Source organism: Procambarus clarkii, chromosome 23 (genome assembly GCF_040958095.1).
Source record: "Procambarus clarkii isolate CNS0578487 chromosome 23, FALCON_Pclarkii_2.0, whole genome shotgun sequence".
Lineage (NCBI taxonomy): Eukaryota > Metazoa > Arthropoda > Malacostraca > Decapoda > Cambaridae > Procambarus > Procambarus clarkii.
The window spans coordinates 26,092,664-26,114,126 of NC_091172.1; the positions used below are offsets into that span (position 1 = coordinate 26,092,664).

Below are 21,463 nucleotides of genomic sequence, written 5' to 3' on the forward strand. Positions count from 1 at the left end.
TAGCACGGGGTATGGCGAGCCCGTAACTTACCTGGCACAGGAGTGGGGCAAATAGCACGGGCTTTGGTGAGCCCGTAGTGGACTTACCTGGCACAAGAGCGGTGCCGTCTGCATGTGCCTGATGAGGAGGTGCGAAGTGCAGGCACCCTCCACTCTGAGGGATCAGACACCAACCATCAGGGACTCCTGACCTGAGAGAGTTGAACATACTCTGGGAAGGTCAGGTAGGGGGGGGGGATGGATGTTCATTGTTCTGTCAAATAACGCAAGAGTCCGTCACTCATATAACATTGTCCAAGCTCGGTGACAAGCTCTGTACCTCGGGGCACAGTCCTTGCTTTTCCTTATTCTCGTGTCAGATATACACCAAAATACGAGACACAGCTTCAAATTCAGACCAAATTAGCATGAAAATTACGTTTATAGAAGACCAGAAAAGCTACAAGATATTACTAAAGTTTACGATTAGGCAGCAGAAACAAACAAGAGGTTTAAGAGTGATAAATTCCAGGTCCTTAGGTATGGTAAAAATAAAGGCCTTAAACAAAATAGAGGGTAACATGTAAATGTAAATGCTTTACATATAGAACATGTAAAGGATATGGGAATAATGATGTCTGACGACCAAACGTTTAGGGAGCATAACCAACCACATAACTTCAACTAGAAAAACGTTTGTATAGATTACGAGAACCTTCAAATCCAGGGATCCCATGATAATGCTCATACTATCCTGATCCTCTAGGTTCTTCCCTGATCCTCAAGTCCCTCCCCTGATCCTCTAGGTCGTCCACTGATCCTCTATGCCCTCCCCTGATCCTCTAGGCCCCTCTCCTGATCCTCTAGGCCCCTCCCCCTGATCCTCTAGGCCCCTCCCCCTGATCCTCTAGGCCCCTCCCCCTGATCCTCTAGGCCCCTCCCCCTGATCCTCTAGGCCCCTCCCCCTGATCCTCTAGGCCCCTCCCCCTGATCCTCTAGGCCCCTCCCCCTGATCCTCTAGGCCCCTCCCCCTGATCCTCTAGGCCCCTCCCCCTGATCCTCTAGGCCCCTCCCCCTGATCCTCTAGGCCCCTCCCCCTGATCCTCTAGGCCCCTCCCCCTGATCCTCTAGGCCCCTCCCCCTGATCCTCTTGGCCCCTCCCCCTGATCCTCTAGGCCCCTCCCCCTGATCCTCTAGGCCCCTCCCCCTGATCCTCTAGGCCCCTCCCCCTGATCCTCTAGGCCCCTCCCCCTGATCCTCTAGGCCCCCTCCCCCTGATCCTCTAGGCCCCCTCCCCCTGATCCTCTAGGCCCCTCCCCCTGATCCTCTAGGCCCCTCCCCCTGATCCTCTAGGCCCCTCCCCCTGATCCTCTAGGCCCCTCCCCCTGATCCTCTAGGCCCCCTCCCCCTGATCCTCTAGGCCCCTCCCCCTGATCCTCTAGGCCCCTCCCCCTGATCCTCTAGGCCCCTCCCCCTGATCCTCTAGGCCCCTCCCCCTGATCCTCTAGGCCCCTCCCCCTGATCCTCTAGGCCCCCTACCCCTGATCCTCTCTGGACATCCCCATGTTGGATTCCCAGGATCTAGCGAGGCTTCTTTCCTGCTTCTCTGACTAACTCGTGAGTCAGTGCCAACTACGAGCCAGGGTACACACGCGCACGCAAGCACACGCAAACACGCGCGCGCACAGCTAGGACCAGAGTGGGAGGGGTGGCTAAGACAGGAGGAGGAGAATTTTGTTTTAATAATTTTTGTTCTGATAAACTATATTTGATTTCTTATGCTCATTAAAGGTCAGGCCGTTTGCCATTATTCCCAGATCCTTTATATGCTGTCTTCTTCCTTTCAGGAAATCTGGTTTTTGTCTTGTACCATTTGGTACAAATGAAATTCATTTGAGTTCTTAATTTTTACCATACCTAAGTACCTGGAATATATTGCTGTTAAGTCATTGTTTTCTGCTGCATGGTCTGAGACTGGGCCGCGTGGACATTGATTCCTGGAACTAACAAAAGGTAGTTATTTTTCAGCGTCTTCCACGGGGATAATTTTCAGGCTGATTTTTGTGTCGTCGGTAAAGGATGACAATGAAGTTCTGATCTGTGGTTTTTGTTGTCTATGTCCAATATAAGAATGAGTAAGAGCAAAAGTGCAATTACCAGGGGCCAGATTCACGAAGCAGTTACGCAGGTACTTACGAACGTGTACATCTTTCCTCAATCTTTGGCGGCTTTGTTTACAATTATTAAACAGTTAATGAACTCCGAAGCACCAGGAGGCTGTTTATAACAATAACAACAGTTGATTGGGAAGTGTTCATGCTTGTAAACTGTTTAATAAATGTAACCAAATCCGTCAAAGATCAAAGAAAGATGTACACGTTCGTAAGTACTTGCGTAACTACTTCGTGAATATGGGCCCAGGTCTTGGAGCTCTTTGAAAGAGAATTGAGCAGCCATCCCCCTACTTGCTACTCGTACGGACCTCGCTTTATAGGTCTTCACCCAATGGTTACATTTATCAAAAGCTTTTGCCTGGAAGCGAGTCCGTGTATACAACATCCGCCTTTTGTTTTTCTTTGAATAGTTTCCCGCGATGTTCTCGTAGTGGATGAGTAATGAGTTAAGACAGGATCTTCCCGCTCTAAATCCATGCTGACGGGAGGACCGTGGGGGTTGTGGTGTTTATTATTCTTAATAAAACTTAGTGGGGGGTTGTGGAGGGGGATGTGTGTGGTACACAGAGAACTTGGTGGGGGGGGGGGTGTTTGTGTGTGTGGGGTACAGCGAGGGATCGTGGGGGAGGGGGTGGTATGTGTATGGGGGAAGAACGGGTGTAGTTGTGTGTACCACAACCTGCATGTGGTACAGTGGGTCTGGGTATGGTACAAAGAAAGCAATAATGGAGTACAGGATACACACATTTCCAATATTTAGAGAAAATGGTTTCAAACGTCAAAATTTCTCCCTACATCTCTTGCAAAGTGAACACTTTACAAACTATTTAGAGCACAGAAATAACCGGAACCCATATAGTCGGCCAATTCTGGTGGAGTGAGTTTGTGTTTGATTTACAAAGTTTTGCAATTGAAGGATCAGTTGCCAGTAGCTATGTAATACCTTGTTTGTGGGTTTTAAACACGTGTGTGGCCCCGAACGAGGGAGACTAGGCTACTCGAGCGCGCTCACAGCTGTAGCGCCAGCCAGCAAGTGGGGAATGGAATTTGCTTGGGAGTCAGGTGAGAGGCTTCATTGTTTACTAATAATTTATGCAGGGCCGCGATGGTTGGTGCTTGGACGCTGGGGTGGTGGAGGGGGGTGGGGTGGAGAGATAGATGTATATCGACAAATAGTGTGTTGGTACACCTGCTTGTGTGCGTGTGTGATAGACAAACTCGTAGTGGGATATGAGAGAGAGGGTCCCAGATGGTTACAGAGAGGGAGACAGCTGGAGAACTTAACACGTTGGAAGAATTTGTATTAACGAATTACCTTTACACAACACGAGACAATCCTCCCTTCCCCCCTTCTTCTCTCCCTACTATCTTCTTCTCTCACAACTTTCTCCTCCCTCCCTTCCTTTCTTCCCTTCCCCTTCCTTTCTTCCCTTCCCCTTCCTTTCTTCCCTTCCCCTTCCTTTCTTCCCCTCCCCTTCCTTTCTTCCCCTCCCCTTCCTTTCTTCCCCTCCCCTTCCTTTCTTCCCCTCCCCTTCCTTTCTTCCCCTCCCCTTCCCTTTCTTCCCCTCCCTCCCTGCTCCTCCCTTTCCTCTCCCCTCCCACACGGGTTTGTTTACGTAATGGAATTATGGGCCGAGGGGTCTGGCGCGACCAGATCCTATCCACCTGTCGGGTTTTGCAAGCTTTTTGGGGGCCAGCGGGGAAGGGGCTCAGAGGAGGGGGCTGGTTTTTATTGTGTGTGTGTTTGTGCTGGAGTTTAGCGGTGGTGAACACCCCCCCCCCCACCCACCCACCACACGCTTTTGTTTATTTAATGGAATTGTGGGTGGAAGGGAGGGCGGAGACGTGTTCCTGGGCCTGTCCTGATGATTTTGCGTTTAACAAGGTTTTGGAGGCTTTTGTTGCGTTAGTTTTAATACACTTCTGGTGTTTGGAGTTGTAACGAGTTTCGGAATAAGTTGTAAACCTCGCTTTGTTTTTTACAATATATATTATTATATATATATATATATATATATATATATATATATATATATATATATAATATATCGCCTTTCAGATTGTAAGCTGAATGTTAACTCGTGCCAAAAATATTTGATTTTAAGGATGCTAGGCATCTGTTTAGTCCAGCCATCAATGTCGATTGATGGGGCTGGATTTGTGAAAGTTATGAATAAAGTTGCTTGTTCTGGTGATGACTGTTTAGTTACTGTGCTGTTATTGTCACATGTAATTAATGCACTCTAAATATCATGTAAACTTAGCCACATATCCATGTGCAAGCCTATGCGAAATGTGAAGCTTTTGAGCTGATTTAGTCTATGGTGACTGATGTTTCTCTTCCGTGCAGTTGCTGTCTTGAGGTGATCAGTTATAAAATTGACTTCGTTCTGGATTTATGGTTATGTTGTTTTTGTTATGCCCTCGAGAATTTGAATAGTACAACATTTTTACCTTTTTTATTTTGTTTAAAGAAAACAGCAGTCGTGCATTGTATATTCCATGTATAGTAGCTGCGGGTACTATATTTTTTACTTTTTAGATGGCGAGTAAAATACACACACATACACGCATGCACGGCTGACTCCATACACATTTTCAAGTGTAGATATGGTAGAGCCCAGTAGGCTCAGGAATTGCCCCCCCCCCCTCTCTCTCTCTCTCTCTCAGTATAAATATACTATAAAATATATATATAGATATTATAGTATAAATATACTATATATATATAATATATATAATATATATATGCCGTCCCTGCCTCCCCTCCGATGTTAATATGATCTAGTATCCCTATAGCTTGAGGGTGTCCCATACAAACACAGTAGTGTTACGTGCGTCGCTATTTTACCATATGTAAAGCTGACAAAAGACGTTACACGAGAAATTGTTGTGTTTAGCGATGTGGTTGCCGGGGGGAGGGGGGGGGGCGAAGAAACGCAGGAAGCGTGGATAAACGCGATCTCTGCGTCCCTTGTTCCGTATGGCGGGGTCCCCAGCGACCTCCGTTCCCCAGTCATTTAGGTTCCCGGAATAAAAAGAGAGAAGAGGAAGAAAAGAAAGCGAGGGAGAAGAGAAAAATTTGTACCTAGTTGTGCACCTGGTTGGTGGTGGCTTGTGTAGGTCGCCCCCTGCGCTGGGGGGGGGGGGGTGTGGAAGGGGGGGGGGTAGGTGGGTATCGCTTCTTGCTTAGTCAGCGTTCTTTTGTTTGTGTCCACCCTTTCAGTTAGATTCCTGTTTTTTCAAAATTTCCGTTTTTTCTTGCTAGCTTTTGTTCGCCGTGTGGCGGCTTTTATGAAAATGGGCGTTGTTTGTATATATATTTGTGTGTGTGTGTGTGTGTGTGTGTGTGTGTGTGTGTGTGTGTGTGTGTGTGTGTGTGTGTGTGTGTGTGTGTGTGTGTTTTATGTACCGGTTTGTCTACATGTCTATTTCCAGTATATAAATATCCATTTGTTTACAGGTACGTGTGTCTGTCTGTCTACCTACCTCTTCGTCTTTCTACCTGTTCTACTTTCCTTGTGTGAGATATAATTTTGTCCCCCTCTTCATCCTTGTTTGAGAGCACCTTGCCATGGACACAGGCTGGGTAACAGTGCATCTACGGTTCTATTAGCTGTGTTGCGAGTGGTGGTCTCTCTCTCTCATTGTTTCAGTGTTCGTGTGTTGAGTCTGTCTTTCGTCTGTTGATTTTTAATAGTATTGCGATATATATATATATATATATATATATATATATATATATATATATATATATATATATATATATATATATATATATATATATATATATATAATATTTGCTGGGCTCGGTTTTATTTTGGTCTTCATCCCCCCCCCTTTTTTTTAGCTTTTTTCTTCACACTAACTTGGTTTTGTCAATGTTCTTCCTTGAAGTCGTGATCTGTTGCTTAGACTCAACCACTTGGCCTGGCTTAGACCCAACCACTTGGCCTGGCTTAGACCCAACCACTTGGCCTGGCTTAGACCCAACCACTTGGCCTGGCTTAGACCCAACCACTTGGCCTGGCTTAGACCCAACCACTTGGCCTGGCTTAGACCCAACCACTTGACCTGGCTTAGACCCAACCACTTGGCCTGGCTTAGACCCAACCACTTGGCCTGGCTTAGACCCAACCACTTGGCCTGGCTTAGACCCAACCACTTGGCCTGGCTTAGACCCAACCACTTGGCCTGGCTTAGACCCAACCACTTGGCCTGGCTTAGACCCAACCACTTGGCCTGGCTTAGACCCAACCACTTGGCCTGGCTTAGACCCAACCACTTGGCCTGGCTTAGACCCAACCACTTGGCCTGGCTTAGACCCAACCACTTGGCCTGGCTTAGACCCAACCACTTGGCCTGGCTTAGACCCAACCACTTGACCTGGCTTAGACCCAACCACTTGACCTGGCTTAGACCCAACCACTTGACCTGGCTTAGACCCAACCACTTGACCTGGCTTAGACCCAACCACTTGACCTGGCTTAGACCCAACCACTTGACCTGGGTGTTGGTGTGATGCACTAGAGGCTTGCAAGTGCTGCATCCCACTAAACACACGACAGAACTACCACGTTGCTACAACCTTCTAAGACGTCATAAAAAGGGTTATAACAAGATCTAACAACCTTATTACAAGCATCTTGTATCCCGTATCCCAGCATCTTGTATCCCGTATCCCAGCATCTTCGTGTTTCCTTTCATTTGCTGTATAGTCGTATTGGCTTAGTGTTTTCTCTTGATAATTGCCTCGACTGCACCTCATTGGTTAGAAATTGTGGATTTTGCCGTTAACGCATATTAATAGCATTCAATGATTGAGTGTTTAATAACCAATTGCACTATATGTAGAGAACAAATCTAACCCGGTCCACGGAGGACACAATAAAAATGTTTGTCCCCACGCACTCAGCCCCCCTGGTCCTGACTCGTGGAATTCAATAGTCATAAAGAAATGTAAATTACCAGTAGCGCGGGCGCTCAGTGTAACGTGGAGAAAGAGCCTGGATACAGGGGGAGATAACAGCAGCACTTAAATCAGCAGATATAGTTCCTCTGCACAAGGGAGGTAGTAAAGTTTTGGCCAAAAATTATAGACCAGTTGCACTAACATCACACACAATAAAAGTTTTTGAAAGAGTGATTAGGAATCAAATGTCCAGTTTTATGGAAAATAATGAACTTCACAACCCGGGACAGTATGGATTTAGAGCGGGAAGATCCTGTCTGTCACAGTTACTCAACCGCTATAACCGAATCACAGAAGCCATAGAGGAAAGCAAGATGCAGAAGTTGTATATACAGATTTGTCAAAGGCATTCGACAAATGTGACAGTGGAATGATAGCCTATAAAATGAAATCAACAGTTAAGTGGGGCATTGGATTTTAAACAAACAGAATTGCAGAATATCGCTCTGCATTCACCCCTCACACCCCAGTGTGAGGGGTGTATCAAGTAAGATCAAGCCCAAGTGCAGTGAAAAGCTCTGTACCCCAGGGAACAGTTCTTGCACCACTGATATTTCTCATTCGTATCTCTGATTTAGACAAAAACACTAGACAACTTCGTGTCATCCTTTGCCGGTGATACACAAATCAGCATGAAAATTGCCACTGTAGCAGTCGCTAAAAACTACAGGCAGATATAAATAAAATATTCGATTTAGCAACTGAAAATGACGTGATGTTTAACGGTGATACGTTCCAGGTACTGAGGTATGGTGGAAACGAGGAACTTAAACGAAACACAGGGTACAGGACACAGACCTACTCATAGAAGGAAAGCAACATGTAATGGACCTGGGAACTATGATGTCTGACGACCTGACGTTTATTGAATACTTCCGAGCAAATATAGCGGCGGCTAGGAAAATAATAGGATGGATTATGAGAACGTTCAAATGCAGGGACCCCACAGCAATGTTAACACTTTAAATCATTGATGCTGTTCCGTCTTGAGTATTGCTCGGTACTCGCTACCCTTTCAGAACAGGAGAGATTTCTGAAATAGAGGGAATACAGAGAATATATACGGCACGCTAAGAAACGATAAAATATCTAAACTATTAGGACCGTCTCAAAGCTCTCAAGATGTACGCTCTGGAAAGTAGACGAGAAAGGTACCTGCTTGATACAAGCAAAGCAAAGACAAATCCTAAAGGGTTTTTTCAGTTATATCGTACCAAGACTAGGGAAAGGATAGGTCCATTAAAAACTGAGACAGGTCAAAAAACAGATAGTGATGAAGAGATGAGTAGTATTTTTAATAAATATTTTGTATCTGTATTTACTAAAGAGGAACTTAACAATATGCCTTCAGCCGAACAAGTCTATGTGGGTGGGGACGAGGACAGGTTGACGAGTTTAGCAGTTACCAGGGAGGATGTTCTTAAACAAATAGTAAAACTCAAACCAAACAAATCCCCAGGGCCGGATGAAGTGTTTGCCAGGGTGCTTAAAGAATGCAAAGAGGAGCTTTGTGACCCACTGTCAACCATATTTAATAAATCAATAGAGACAGGCAGTGCCAGAGTTTTGGAAAGTTGCTAATGTGATACCAGTTTTTAAGAAAGGAGATAGATCACTTGCGTCTAACTATCGACCAATTAGCCTAACGTCTATTGTGGGAAAGTTACTCGAATCTATAATAGCAAATAAAATTCGTCTTCATCTTGAAAAACATAAATTAATAATTGAGTCGCAACATGGTTTTATAAATGGCCGTTCATGTTTAACAAATTTGTTATCTTTTTATTCTAGCATTGTTGAGGCAGTTGATAGTGGTAAGGATTGCGATGTTGTATACCTTGATTTTAGCAAAGCTTTTGATACAGTGCCACATGAAAGACTGATTAAAAAGATAGTCTCATGGTATTGGGGGTGCTATATTAAGCTGGATTAGGGCATGGCTATACCAAAGGAAACAGAGTTAGTATAAATGGAATCAAGTCAGAGTGGGAAAATGTTGTAAGTGGAGTGCCTCAAGGCTCTGTCCTGGGACCTCTGTTGTTTATAATATATATAAATGATTTAGATTCAGGTTTGAGTAGCAACATTTGCAAATTTGCCGATGATACGAAAATCGGTAGGGAAATTAATTCGGAGGAGGACTCACTATCACTTCAAGTTGATCTAGATAGGGTTTTGAAATGGTCAAAGGATTGGCAGATGCAGTTTAATGCTGATAAATGTAAAGTTCTGAGGTTAGGTAATGATGATAGAGTTACAAGATACGAGCTAGATGGTGTTGTGAATGCGAAGTCGGATTGCGAAAGGGATCTGGGAGTTATGATTAGTAAGAATTTAAAACAAAAGGATCAATGCATAAATGTTCGTAATAAGGCAAATCGGACACTTGGATTTATTAATCGCAGCGTTAGTAACAAGACACCTGGTGTGGTTCTCAAGCTATATCTTGCTCTAGTTAGGCCCCATTTAGATTATGCAGTTCAGTTTTGGTCGCCATATTATAGAATGGATATAAATTCACTTGAACGTGTCCAGCGTAGGATGACTAAGTTAATTCCCCAAATTAGAAATCTTTCATATGAAGAAAGATAAACAAAGCTTAAGTTGCATTCACTGGAAAGGCGAAGAGTTAGGGGTGACATGATAGAGGTTTACAAGTGGATGAATGGACATAACCGGGGGGGATATTAATAGGGTATTAAAAGTATCAACACAGGACAGAACACGAAACAATGGGTATAAATTGGATAAGTTTAGATTTAGGAAAGACTTGGGTAAATACTGGTTCAGTAACAGGGTTGTTGATTTGTGGAACCAATTGCCGCGTAACATTGTGGAGGTGGGGTCCCTCGATTGTTTCAAGCACGGGTTGGACAAGTATATGAGTGGGATTGGGTGGTTATAGAATAGGAGCTGCCTCGTATGGGCCAACAGGCCTTCTGCAGTTGCCTTTGTTCTTATGTTCTTATGTTCTTATACCGGCTTGATGGGGGGAGTTCTACTCCCCAAGCCCGGCCCGAGGCCAGGCTCGACTTGTGAGAGTTTGGTCCACCAGGCTGTTGCTTGGAGCGGCCCGCAGGGCCACAGACCCGCAGACCCACCACAGCCCGGCTGATCCGGAACTTATCTTAGAAAACAGTCCAGTTTTCTCTTGAAAATGTCCACGGTTGTTCCGGCAATATTTCTTACAGTCGCTGGGAGGACGTTGAACAACCGCGGACCTTTGATGTTTATACAGTGTTCTCTGATTGTGCCTATGGCACCTCTGCTCTTCACTGGTTCAATCTTGCATTTTCTTCCATATCGTTCACTCCAGTACGTTGTTATTTTACTGTGTAGATTTTGGACCTGGCCCTCCAGTATCTTCCATGTGCATATTATTTGGTATCTCGTCTCCTTTCTAGAGTACATTTGGAGAGCTTTGAGACGATCCCAATAATTTAGGCGTTTTATCTCGTCTATGCGTTAGTTCTCTGTATTCCCTCTATTTCAGCAATCTCTCCTGCTCTGAAGGGGAAAGTGAGTACTGAGCAGTACTCGAGACGGGACAACACAAGTGACTTGAAGAGTACAACCATCGTGGTGGGATCCCTGGATTTGAAAGTTCTCGTAATCCATCCGATCATTTTTCTGGCTGACGCGATATTTGCTTGGTTATGCTCCCTAAATGTTAGATCGTCGAATAAATTATTTAGATCGTCGAATGTATTATCAAATAATACATACATGGAAGATACTGGAGGGCCAGGTCCAAAATTTCCCAATTTGCACAGTAGAATAACAACATACTGGAGCGAAAGATAGGGAAGGAAATGCAAAATAGAACCAGTTTGAGGAGTAGAGGTGCCACAGAGAGCACTGTTTGAACATCAGTGGTCCACAGCTGCTCAACACTCTCAGCAAGCATTAGAAATATTGCCGGAACGAAGGTGGATGTATTCAAGATACACTTAGACAAGTTCTTGCAAGGAGGCTGTAGTGGATATGTGGACCTGCAGGCCGCTCCAGTCAACAGCCTGTTGGACCAAGTTTTCACAAGTCGAGCCTGGGCCCCGAGCCTGGGCCCCGAGCCTGGGCCCCGAGCCTGGGCCCCGAGCCTGGGCCCCGAGCCTGGGCCCCGAGCCTGGGCCCCGAGCCTGGGCCCCGAGCCTGGGCCCCGAGCCTGGGCCCCGAGCCTGGGCCCCGAGCCTGGGCCCCGAGCCTGGGCCCCGAGCCTGGGCCCCGAGCCTGGGCCCCGAGCCTGGGCCCCGAGCCTGGGCCCCGAGCCTGGGCCCCGAGCCTGGGCCCCGAGCCTGGGCCCCGAGCCTGGGCCCCGAGCCTGGGCCCCGAGCCTGGGCCCCGAGCCTGCTTGGGGAGTAGAAGAACTCCCGAAACCCTCTCCAAGTATGCTGGTTAGCGCTGTGTAAATATATGGCCACGCCTGTGATAGAAAACAATGCTTCCTTTACCTTTTCAATCCTCCTTCCCCTCCTTCCTTATTCTCCTGTAATATTCCTTGTCCCCCCCCCCTCCCACCTCTTCCGCTTCCTTGTTGTTTTCTGGTCTTTATTTTTCTCCTCCATTATCTGTTAATCGTAAATAGCAGACTTAGCTATTTGGATCCACATATCGCCGGTACAGTGGGACTGCCGGCCACTCTTAACCAAGCTTCGCTCTCGACGATTAACTTGTACAAGATGTCTACTGTCACCAGGTAATATACGTGGAACATTCTGACCCCCGTCAGAATGTTTGCATATAGGTTATAAGACAGGACAAAAATGAAGTGGTGGGAAGGAGTATTGGAGGATAGAAGGGAGGGGGAAGATTGGGGAAATAGGGAGCTGAGAGAGAGAGAGAGAGAGAGAGGGAATAAGGGGAGCTGAGGGAGAGAGGGAAGCAGAGGGATAGTGAGAAAGAGGGAGGGAGGGATAAGATTCAGAGTGACGTTCCCTGTGTGTGTGTGGGGGGGGGGTGTTGGGGGGAGGGGGGTTTAGTGCCTGAGCTTGGAGCCGGGCTGACGGGGACGGGTTGGTATCTATAATCCCAAATACTGGCGGTCTTGCAGTGACTGACCAAACTATTGTTGCCGTGTGTGTGTGTGTGTGTATATTCTCTCATGGAAACCGACATGTAAGGTGGTGGCTACTGGTGCTGCGTCGCTTGACGTATTGGGCAGGTTGTGCTGTAGATGGGCCTGCGTTGCTGCGTTCTGAATAGGTAAATTAACACGAATGAAGAGGATGAAGAGGAAAAGGGGAAGACGGAGGAGAGGCCGGTGGAGGTTCGAACACCTTCTGAAAGGTAGGAGTGCGGTAGTGTCCGCCGTGAACATTACCAACCGTACATTACATTTTCTCCACCCACACTACTATACACCCGGGAGAAGTAGATATACATAGCTTCGTCTATGAGTTATGAGGGAGTTCGTCTACTCGACTGGGGACCTGGTTGTAAACCTATTGATGAATCGTGCTCCAGGGAAACTAGTAGGGTAAAGCTTAATATGAAATATGGGAATCGAGAGGTTGAAGCCTTCTTCCAAGAATGAGACGTCCTCCGTTCTACTACCCCTCAGGTAAACTAATAATAATAATAATAATAATAATAATAATAATAATAATAATAATAATAATTTTCAAGAGTAGACTCTACCAAACTGAACCACTCTTTACAGAACACAAATTTCTTATCCTAACATCCCTGATGCCATTAAGTAATTAATTACACGCATCTCGATCTAATATTTTTGCCAATAAGATACAACAGTAAATCCAATGATGAACCCTACTAGAAAGATGACGGGAGAGATACCAAATAATATACACGTGGAAAATACTGGAGGGCAAGGACCCAAATCTGCATAGTAAAATAACATACTGAAGTGAATGATATGGAAGAAAATGCAGAATAGAACCAGTGAAGAGCAGAGGTGCCATAGGCACTATCAGAGAACACTGTATAGACATTAGAGGTCTGTGGTTGTTCAACGTCCTCCCAGCGAGTATTAGAAATATTGCCGGAACAACCGTGGACATCTTCAAGAGAAAACTTGATAATTTTCTTCAAGGAGTGCCGGACCAACCGGGCTGTGGTGGATATGTGGGCCTGCGGGCCGCTCCAAGCAACAGCCTGGTGGACAACTCTCTCACAAGTCAAGCCTGGTCTCGGGCTGAGCTTGAGGGAGTAGAACTCCCAGAACCCCATCAAGCAGGTACTGAACATTGAGATGTTCAGTACCATTGATGTTCAGATGTTCAGAATATTGATGAGTGCTCTTCGCACTCCCACTCTCCTCCTCCACAGTCATAACTGTTGGTCCACCTCACCGGTTGTCATGTATGGAACGAACTGCCTCTCAATCTTCCAAACACGAACAGTTTCGTTGTTCAGACAAACAACACATTATATCGCAATATAATCAGTATCAAGATACAACAGATCCCCAGGGATCTGTGCAAGAATTGCGCACGTGTGTGTGTGTGTGTGTGTATTAACACGAAGACAAAGATTTTACTATTTGGAGAGATCCCCCTCCGCTGTCGCTGGAAATGACAGTAAAGAGGATCACGGGCGATCCAAGGGAGTTGGACTAGGCTACAGAACACTTATGGCAATTCTTTAGGAAGCATGGCTACCCGGAAAGAGTACCCAGAGGTAAAGAAAAGGCTCGGTAGTTACAGCAGGCTGTACCTTCTGGTTCAAACAAGACAGGATAGTTCTACTACTTCTACTATGTCCCAACTACTTTGGCGAAGCCTATTTGGAGAGTGTTTAAATTCCTCTGGCAGAGAAACTACGAAGAACATAATTTTTTGTTATTAATATATTAGGTACATCTGCATTTGTGCAGCTGCCCTAGACTATATGAAGGGGAGTACAGTGTGTCAAATAGTGATGCTAAGAAATCCCCATCACACAGGATGGTTAGTCATACAGGGGCATACTGATAAGTAGTCTGCAGTTCTTCGTTTCAAGCTGTGTAATCTATGGAGTCTGCCTCCACTACTTCACTTACCATAGTTAGTTTTTTTTTTATTCTGGCAATAAATATATTTTTGTATAATATCCTGTGTCCGGGTTCACAAGTTTCTTCTACGTTCCCTAGTTCTTGGGGCCATTTATGCCAAACAAGTTCAGGCATACACTTGCCTATATTACTTGCAAAGCCCATCTAGGGTCGATCCTAAACGTGATGCATCAAATGAACGGCCTATTGACATAGCTCGGGTGCAGAGGGGGTGTAGTGTAAAATCCTGGGTTGTGCCTCGGAGAGGCTACGGGATCCAGTAAGTTCAATAGAACTTCGGTTTCAACTCTTTTTACCCTGTCGTAGCTCAGTCGATTAAGGCAGTGTCGGATGCTCCCGGACGCAGGTTCGAATCCTCGTCACAGCCCTTGTGGATTTGTTCAAGATACCCTTATCTTGTTCATATTTTTTTAAACCGTTTATAGAGTTCTTTTTTGCATATATATTCTATATTTAGTTTTGTACGCTCCTTAGATATCGGCCACTTCGTACCACAATGCGGTCCAGTCGTACACAACTGTGGAAATACTTTCTTCCCCCTGTTGTTATTTCTACTGATCGTGTGCCTGGTTCTGACTGTAGCCTAAATAATCTTTTACCATTTCTTCATAATTATCTGATGTACTTAAATGATTGACCGGTAACGTAGTCGGTTGACAACCGATTGAACCATAGTTAGATTTCCCGGGCATGGCAGTACCTATGTGTTAATAATAATAATAATAATGATAATAAACAGTATATAGGTAACTGGGGATTTGTTGACGTGTAGGGCTGCATCCTGAGGCAAGGTTAGTCAATGGCTTAGAGCAGGGGGAGACCTCGATAACCCCTAACAGGCTCTCTGTCCCCGGACAATGGGGGGGAAACTATTCTCTTTGTCTTCCAGAGTAGAATTGTTCAAATTTGTTTAACCTGAGTTCCGGTACCAATTTAGTAGCACGCCTCTGTACGGGCACACCACAGCCCGTGCTACTTTGAACTTTTTGTTCCAAGTAGCGAATCTTGAACAACTACTACTTTATCACAACGTCTGTGATCGAGTTTAATTCCTTTATTGTATGTTTTTTTTTCGAACGCTAACCTGAAGTTGATTAGCATTTTGTGTATTGTGTGGGGAAATGAAGAGCGGGTATTACCTTATTTATTCAGTTACATTGTAAGTGTTGCAGTGGTAACCCCTCCCCTCCCCTTTCCCCCCTGTTCTCCTACGGTAGGCTTATTTAGGACACTGCAGTAAATGTTGACTCAAAGTTTGAGTCAAGTTTTGCTGCTAAATTAAGCAGCACTTCACGAAAGTTCCCCCTCCCGTGGATGAAAAATATATTTAGTACTTTTTTTTTGCAAGAAAAATGTTGGTAGAAGACCGTAGATCATGATTGGTCGTACGAAACTCGGTGAAGGGGAAGGTCTGACTAGGCTAGGGTAGGCTAGGCTAGGGTAGACTGGGGTAGGCTAGGCTGGGGTAGGGTAGGGTAGACTGGGATGGGTAGTTTAGGGCCTTGACGCCTGGCGGGAGCAATAGTCTCGTCTCAACCCTTGCTCGCCCGACTTCCCTTAACCAGTATAAACTGCTACTAAAAATGTTTTGTTATTGGGGAATATTAGCTACAATTTCGGCGATGATTCTTTAACTCGTGATAGTATTAGGATTATGGTGTTTTATGTTGAGTGAGTTATGCAACTGGTGTGCGGGTGTTGAGGCTGTTCGGACGATTATTGACGTACTGTGATGGCGTGCCAACGAGGCGTATTTAAGGATTATTAGCATAATTATTATATTTCGTGTTTTTAATAAAGGCTTTTTGTCGATTCGTATCTAAGGTACCTTATTTGATATTCGTAGAATATCTATATGATAATTTATTAGGCTATTATATAATAATGAGAACCTGTTAGCACATAATTAGTTGAGGCTATTCAACATCTAGCTAAAGCGTCACTTTTGAACTACGGATTAACTATTTACACCGAAAAAAATACTTTAGAATAGCTTGCTAAGCAAAGTAGCAAGCAGACTCGTCACTAGAAAAAAAAATGGTAAAAAAAATAAGACGCTGCAGCCTTGAGTTTGACCTTTTTTGTAGTTTGAACATATTTCTCTAGTATCTGTTAGCAATGTATTGGGTTTTCTTGTCACAGGTGCATGGGGGGAATATTACTACTGATGGGAGGACTAGCTGTACCAGCGAATATTCAGGGCCTAGTGGTTTATGTGGCATAAACTATGCTGTGACACAGACCGGAGCCTTGATTAAAAGTAGAGTCTGACGGCAATACCGAGAAGGTGGGGTGCCAAGTAGTCTTAATATCAGCCCGTATTGATCAGGCCTCGTTAATATAGTAAAGGTCGGGGGTAGGTTTTTTATGCGGGGGGGGTGATTCAGCTTTTAATCATATTGCTTGCAGGGGTGTCTGGACGATTTATACCTAAAATAAAGTCGTGGGGTTATAAACGCTGATTTAATATACGAACAGCTGAGGTGACGGCCATATTCGTGCGTCACGAGCAGGTTGCCAGATGTCACGACTAAGGTCTTAAAATAACCTCTGGAGATGTAAACTGAATTGTCTTGTCTCTCCCAAGACGGAATATCACCAGGGGCGGCAAGCCGGCCACGAATACCGAATCCCTATTCAGTTGGCCGAGTCGAATCTTGAGTTTTTAATGTGTGTGTGTGTGTGTGTTGAACGGTGGGCGAGCCTCGGCCCTGGATCTCGCACTGGCAACGCCTTAGGATCAATGGTTTCCGAGGAAATGTTCAGGAGGTTCGGAGAATTGTCGGGGACCCAAGTTTCTGGGGCGATGCTGTTCGCCATCTTTGCGAAAATGGGCTATGTATGACGTCACAACTTGCAAACGCGCGCGCGCGCACACCACTTTATCCGTCATTTAATTGTTGTGGGACAAGAGACGGAATAGTCTCTCTCTCTTTTGCTCTCTCTCGCTCTCTTTTGCTCTCTCTCGCTCTCTTTTGCTCTCTCTCGCTCTCTTTTGCTCTCTCTCACTCTTTTGCTCTCTCGCTCTCTTTTGCTCTCTCGCTCTCTTTTGCTCTCTCTCGCTCTCTTTTGCTCTCTCTCGCTCGCTCTTTTGCTCTCTCTCGCTCGCTCTTTTGCTCTCTCTCGCTCGCTCTTTTGCTCTCTTGCTCTCTCTCTTGCTCTCTCTCTCGTGCTCTCTCTCTCTTGCTCTCTCTCTCTTGCTCTCTCTGGCTCTCTTGCTCTCTCTCTCTCTCTGACACTGGCAAGATGAATGCAGTGAGGCCATGACGATGGTGTGGCATACGAATTAACAAATTATACAATTTTCAGCTTGTATATTCCATAAATATTACTGCTGGACCCAATTTTCATATTATGTAACCGTAATGAAAACGGTGATCGAAGTATGTGTGCGCGCGCAACCGCAGCCAAACGTTGCTTGAAGGTTGGCCGACACATGTGGGTTGGTGGTGGTGGTGGTTGTAGGGATGATACTGGTTGTAGGGGATAGTGGTTGGGGGATGGGATGGTGGTTGGGGGAGGGACCCGCCAAACACACACCGAAACTACGACGTTGGTACAACGTTCGAACAAGTTTTAACACCTCCTAACCAGCTATAACAAGCAATATTGCAAGTTGTAACAACGTTCTAATACGTCATAAACACGTTAAGCCAAGATGTAACAACTTTATTACAAGTTGTAACAAGCGGAAAATAGAGACAGTTTCGGTTTGTGTTTCCAGGGGAGTGGATGGAGGGGGGGTGGGGGGTTATGTTGGTGGCCAGCAGGGAGGTCTGGTAACACTTGAGGCCACAGGTAGAACAAAACCGGTTGTGGAGTCGTCTTGAGTGTCTGTGGGCGTGCGCGCGTGAGGACGTTCGGACAACATTGTATTTTTCCACAGGTGCACGGCGCCAGGTGAAAAAAAGAACTCCCGCGCGAGTTGTGCTCGTTTCAAAACACCTGTTGGGTTATAATGACAGCCGTGTTAAGAGCGCGGGGTTTGGGCAGTGTGTGTTATTGTATACCAGTTAAATAAATCAGCCTTTATAATTGCGTAGTGTATAACTACCGTGGTTTGTGGTTTCGTAAATTATAGCAGCGATTGACATTTAACATCTTTATTTTTCACGTCTTTGCAATAATCCAACGGTTTGATTATACCAACATAAAGTATGTTAAGAGTATATGCGAACCACACGTGTTAACTTGGTAACATATGTTTTATTGAACTATTAGGGGTGGCGTGGCCGTGGTTTCTTTTGTGACTTCTTGTTCCCTATACGGGCTAACCATAGCCCGTGTTACTTGGAACTTTTTTGTTCCAGGTAGCGAATCTTTAACAACAACAACAACAACTCTTGTTTGAATGGCTTCAAGGTCACAAGTTCCTCTTTCAAACTGGTGCTCCCTTACTTGTCTTTTCCATCAGAGCAAACCACAAGGACTGGAAGTCATTGTCCTGTGCTTTAGGCAATAAGGAAACATGGTAAACTGCCCAAGAGTTAGCCAGGCGGTTAAAACAAGTCAGTTAACCACTTGGTAAGAAGATATTGTGCTAGTTAATAATTTAGGTAGTAGATCATCAAGCTAGTCCACAGACCAGCAAGTCGTTTGGTGAACCTCTTACTCTTATTAATAAGCTGATTAATCAGCTTAATCAGTCGTTGATTACTCCAGACAGTTAGCGCCAGTCAATCGTAGGTAACCAGTTGTCAATCCACTCGTCCAACAGCATGGACAGCATCTACCGAAATCGGCTACGGGTAAACTAAGTTTTTTTTGTGTTAGCTATGTTAGCCAGCTAGCTAAGTAGCTAGCATCATTGGAAACCCCAGCGCCCTGACGACAGTGAGTTATTAGGTGCTTAGGGGAAATGGGAGACAGGTCTAAGAGGAGTGAGAGGAGTAGATGGGAGGAAGGTCTAAGGGAAGGAAGAGAGTTGAAGATTGGAGAAAGATCTAAAGGAGGGGGATATGAGTCTTCATCCTTTCATTTGACAAGATTTGTAGGCTGTCTAAAATCCATTGGCGTGGATAAAGGCATCACAATCTAATATAGGTTGTCCTCCAAGACTGAGCAGACAGTCTCTCACCGCGGAAGTGGTGAAGAGAGAGCAAGTGGCACATATACAGTGAGAGGACCTTGGTTGGGCTTGGAAAAAAGGAAGGATGACCGATGTGGAAGAGAAAAGTGTGGAGGAGGAGACTTAGCCTCGTGCGGGGAGAGGGACGGGGCTTAGCCTCGTGCGGGTAAGGGGATGGGGCTTAAAATAACAATTGCACTCCACATCCATATTGACTCAGCGAGAACATTAGTATATTTATAAAGTTTATGTATTGCGAAACACCAGACGCCGACGAGGAATTGTTCTTGCCAGTTTCCTTACTTAACTGAGATTGCAGGGCTGAGCTGAAGCTCGTGAACCCCTCCGGGGTCGCCTATTGATTCCCGTCCCTGGGTTTCTTGTCATATAAAACTAGACAGAGGTAGCCCCTTCTACTACTATAATTTATTCTAGCTCCTTCAACTTGATTACCGTCCCTTTAAATGGAGTGTTTCCTCACATCTCTTATGTGATTTTAGAGGTTACCATTGCATACCTGCTCTCGTTGTATTGCTGTTCAGTTTAAACAATTTCTATTTTATTGATACTCCCTGGTATAGTATAATGCATGTTTGCAAAATGTTTTTTTTTATCTTCATCCTACCCATTAAATTGTTTTTGAACTCGTTAGCTAGATGTTTTATCTGATTGATGTGACTTTCCAGTTCTTTCCTCTGTCCCTCACTTTGATCATTATTTGTCTAATTGACCAATTCTGCGTAGAATCTTAAGCCGTTATTATGTCCTCTCTCTACCATCTATGCTCTAATGTGGTTATATCCATTTCCCAAAGACTTTGGTCGTAGATATCAGTCGTCTCAGCTCTGAAACAAGCTTTGTTGCATATATTTGGATGTGCGCGTGCGTTTGTCTTTGTCATTGGGTGTTATCTCTGAAAATAGAGCACTGAACGAAATAGGGTGAATCTTCAGTTTGAAAGCTATCTCGCCAAACTTTATAATTTATTAATGAAACTTGTATCTTTTATCATTTGCCTTACTCATATTTTTCCATGTAAAGTATCTTATGGAATTATGAGGTTTATTATTATGAACAGTTAAAATATAAGTCTTCAGTAGTTAAGTGACGCAGTAAAAAATATTAATAATAATCGTATTTAGGTACATGATTATTGCATGTTTTGATACTAAACAGTAATATAGCTTTAACTTTGACAAAGCAAGATATCCCTCACCTTAAAACAGCTAACTTATATTGTACTCATAACAGGATATAGTCTAAAATGGAGCTGTCTTAACTTGCATCATCTTGGCTCCCATTGCTGAATAATAAACTCGGCACAGGCACTGATCTAGATCTCTATAACTTGTTAAATTCATTATAACTATAAATTCATTGTTAATGTAAAGTATTTTAATTAGTTGTGTAAATGTAAATATTTTCACAGCTGACTGATGTTACTTTGAACATGTTACCGAGAGTGTTGGTTTCACCCATTTGTAACAATCTACATACACATGTCTTTGATTCTAACTCGTGCACTTATTTATTTCAGGGCATATGGAGGTGGAAAGGATGTAGTGCCAGCATTGACAGTGGAGGTGGAGCATCTTCAGGGTGTCCCTTCAGCCAGCCAGTTCACTACCTCTGTGCCACTGACCCACCTCCCTGGCACCCACCACTATTGGCATCATGGCGGGATTGACGTGGAGAGAGGGCAGGATAGTCTTGGCACTGGTGGCCCTCTGCACGCTCTGTCAAGCCAGCCAGGCACCCAATTACAAGTGTTTCCCTTTCTCGGGAACTTCACAAGGAAGTAAGGAGATTTTCTCTGTGCGTGCTCTTTAGTGCCCCTCCAGGCTGGTATCATGACCTTTCTTCAGTGTGCTGCAACAATGCTTTGTGTGGATGTGTTATCATTTAATAATGGATGCATATTAATTATGATTTTGTCAAGAAAGCGTTATAATTTAGCTGTCATTGTGTATTAAAGCGACAATGGTATATACAGCATGTGCTGAATAAGTAAACTTTTTGTTAGTGGCCTTTCAAAATTTGCGTTTAATGCAGTCATTTACGTCATGTGAACAGCATAACATGTACCATTTTCACCTGAAATAATTTAAAGGTTTGTATGCAAGTTTTAAGATCAATGCACAGTATGTCTCATGCATATTTTAATGATAAAAGAATACAGTATATCTATATATTTACCATAATAATAGTTTAAAATTAGAAATGCATTCCTTGTTGATCAGAAAGCAAATATTTGGCCAAAC

At 44.6% G+C, this 21,463-nt stretch overlaps 2 protein-coding genes across 6 annotated transcripts in view; both read left to right on the top strand.

The window, feature by feature from the left end:
- Nucleotides 1-21,463, top strand: part of LOC123763919 (cytokine receptor) — a 254,826-nt gene that overhangs the window by 106,555 nt on the left and 126,808 nt on the right. For all 5 annotated transcript variants that reach the window (XM_069329998.1, XM_069329999.1, XM_069330000.1 and 2 more), the window contains one exon: nucleotides 20,740-21,000. In XM_069329998.1, coding sequence (XP_069186099.1) covers nucleotides 20,877-21,000 — 124 coding nt within the window. In that variant the 5' untranslated portion in view covers nucleotides 20,740-20,876. The remainder of the gene's footprint in view (nucleotides 1-20,739; nucleotides 21,001-21,463) is intronic.
- On the top strand, nucleotides 11,110-11,484 carry LOC138367787 (putative uncharacterized protein FLJ45999). Its single transcript, XM_069329752.1, has one exon. It carries the CDS (start codon nucleotides 11,110-11,112, stop codon nucleotides 11,482-11,484), a length of 375 nt encoding a protein of 124 aa, XP_069185853.1.

What these genes read in the sequence shown, in the direction of transcription:
- LOC138367787 (XM_069329752.1), top strand. Translation starts at nt 11,110, where the DNA reads ATGTGGACCTGCAGGCCGCTCCAGTCAACAGCCTGTTGGACCAAGTTT.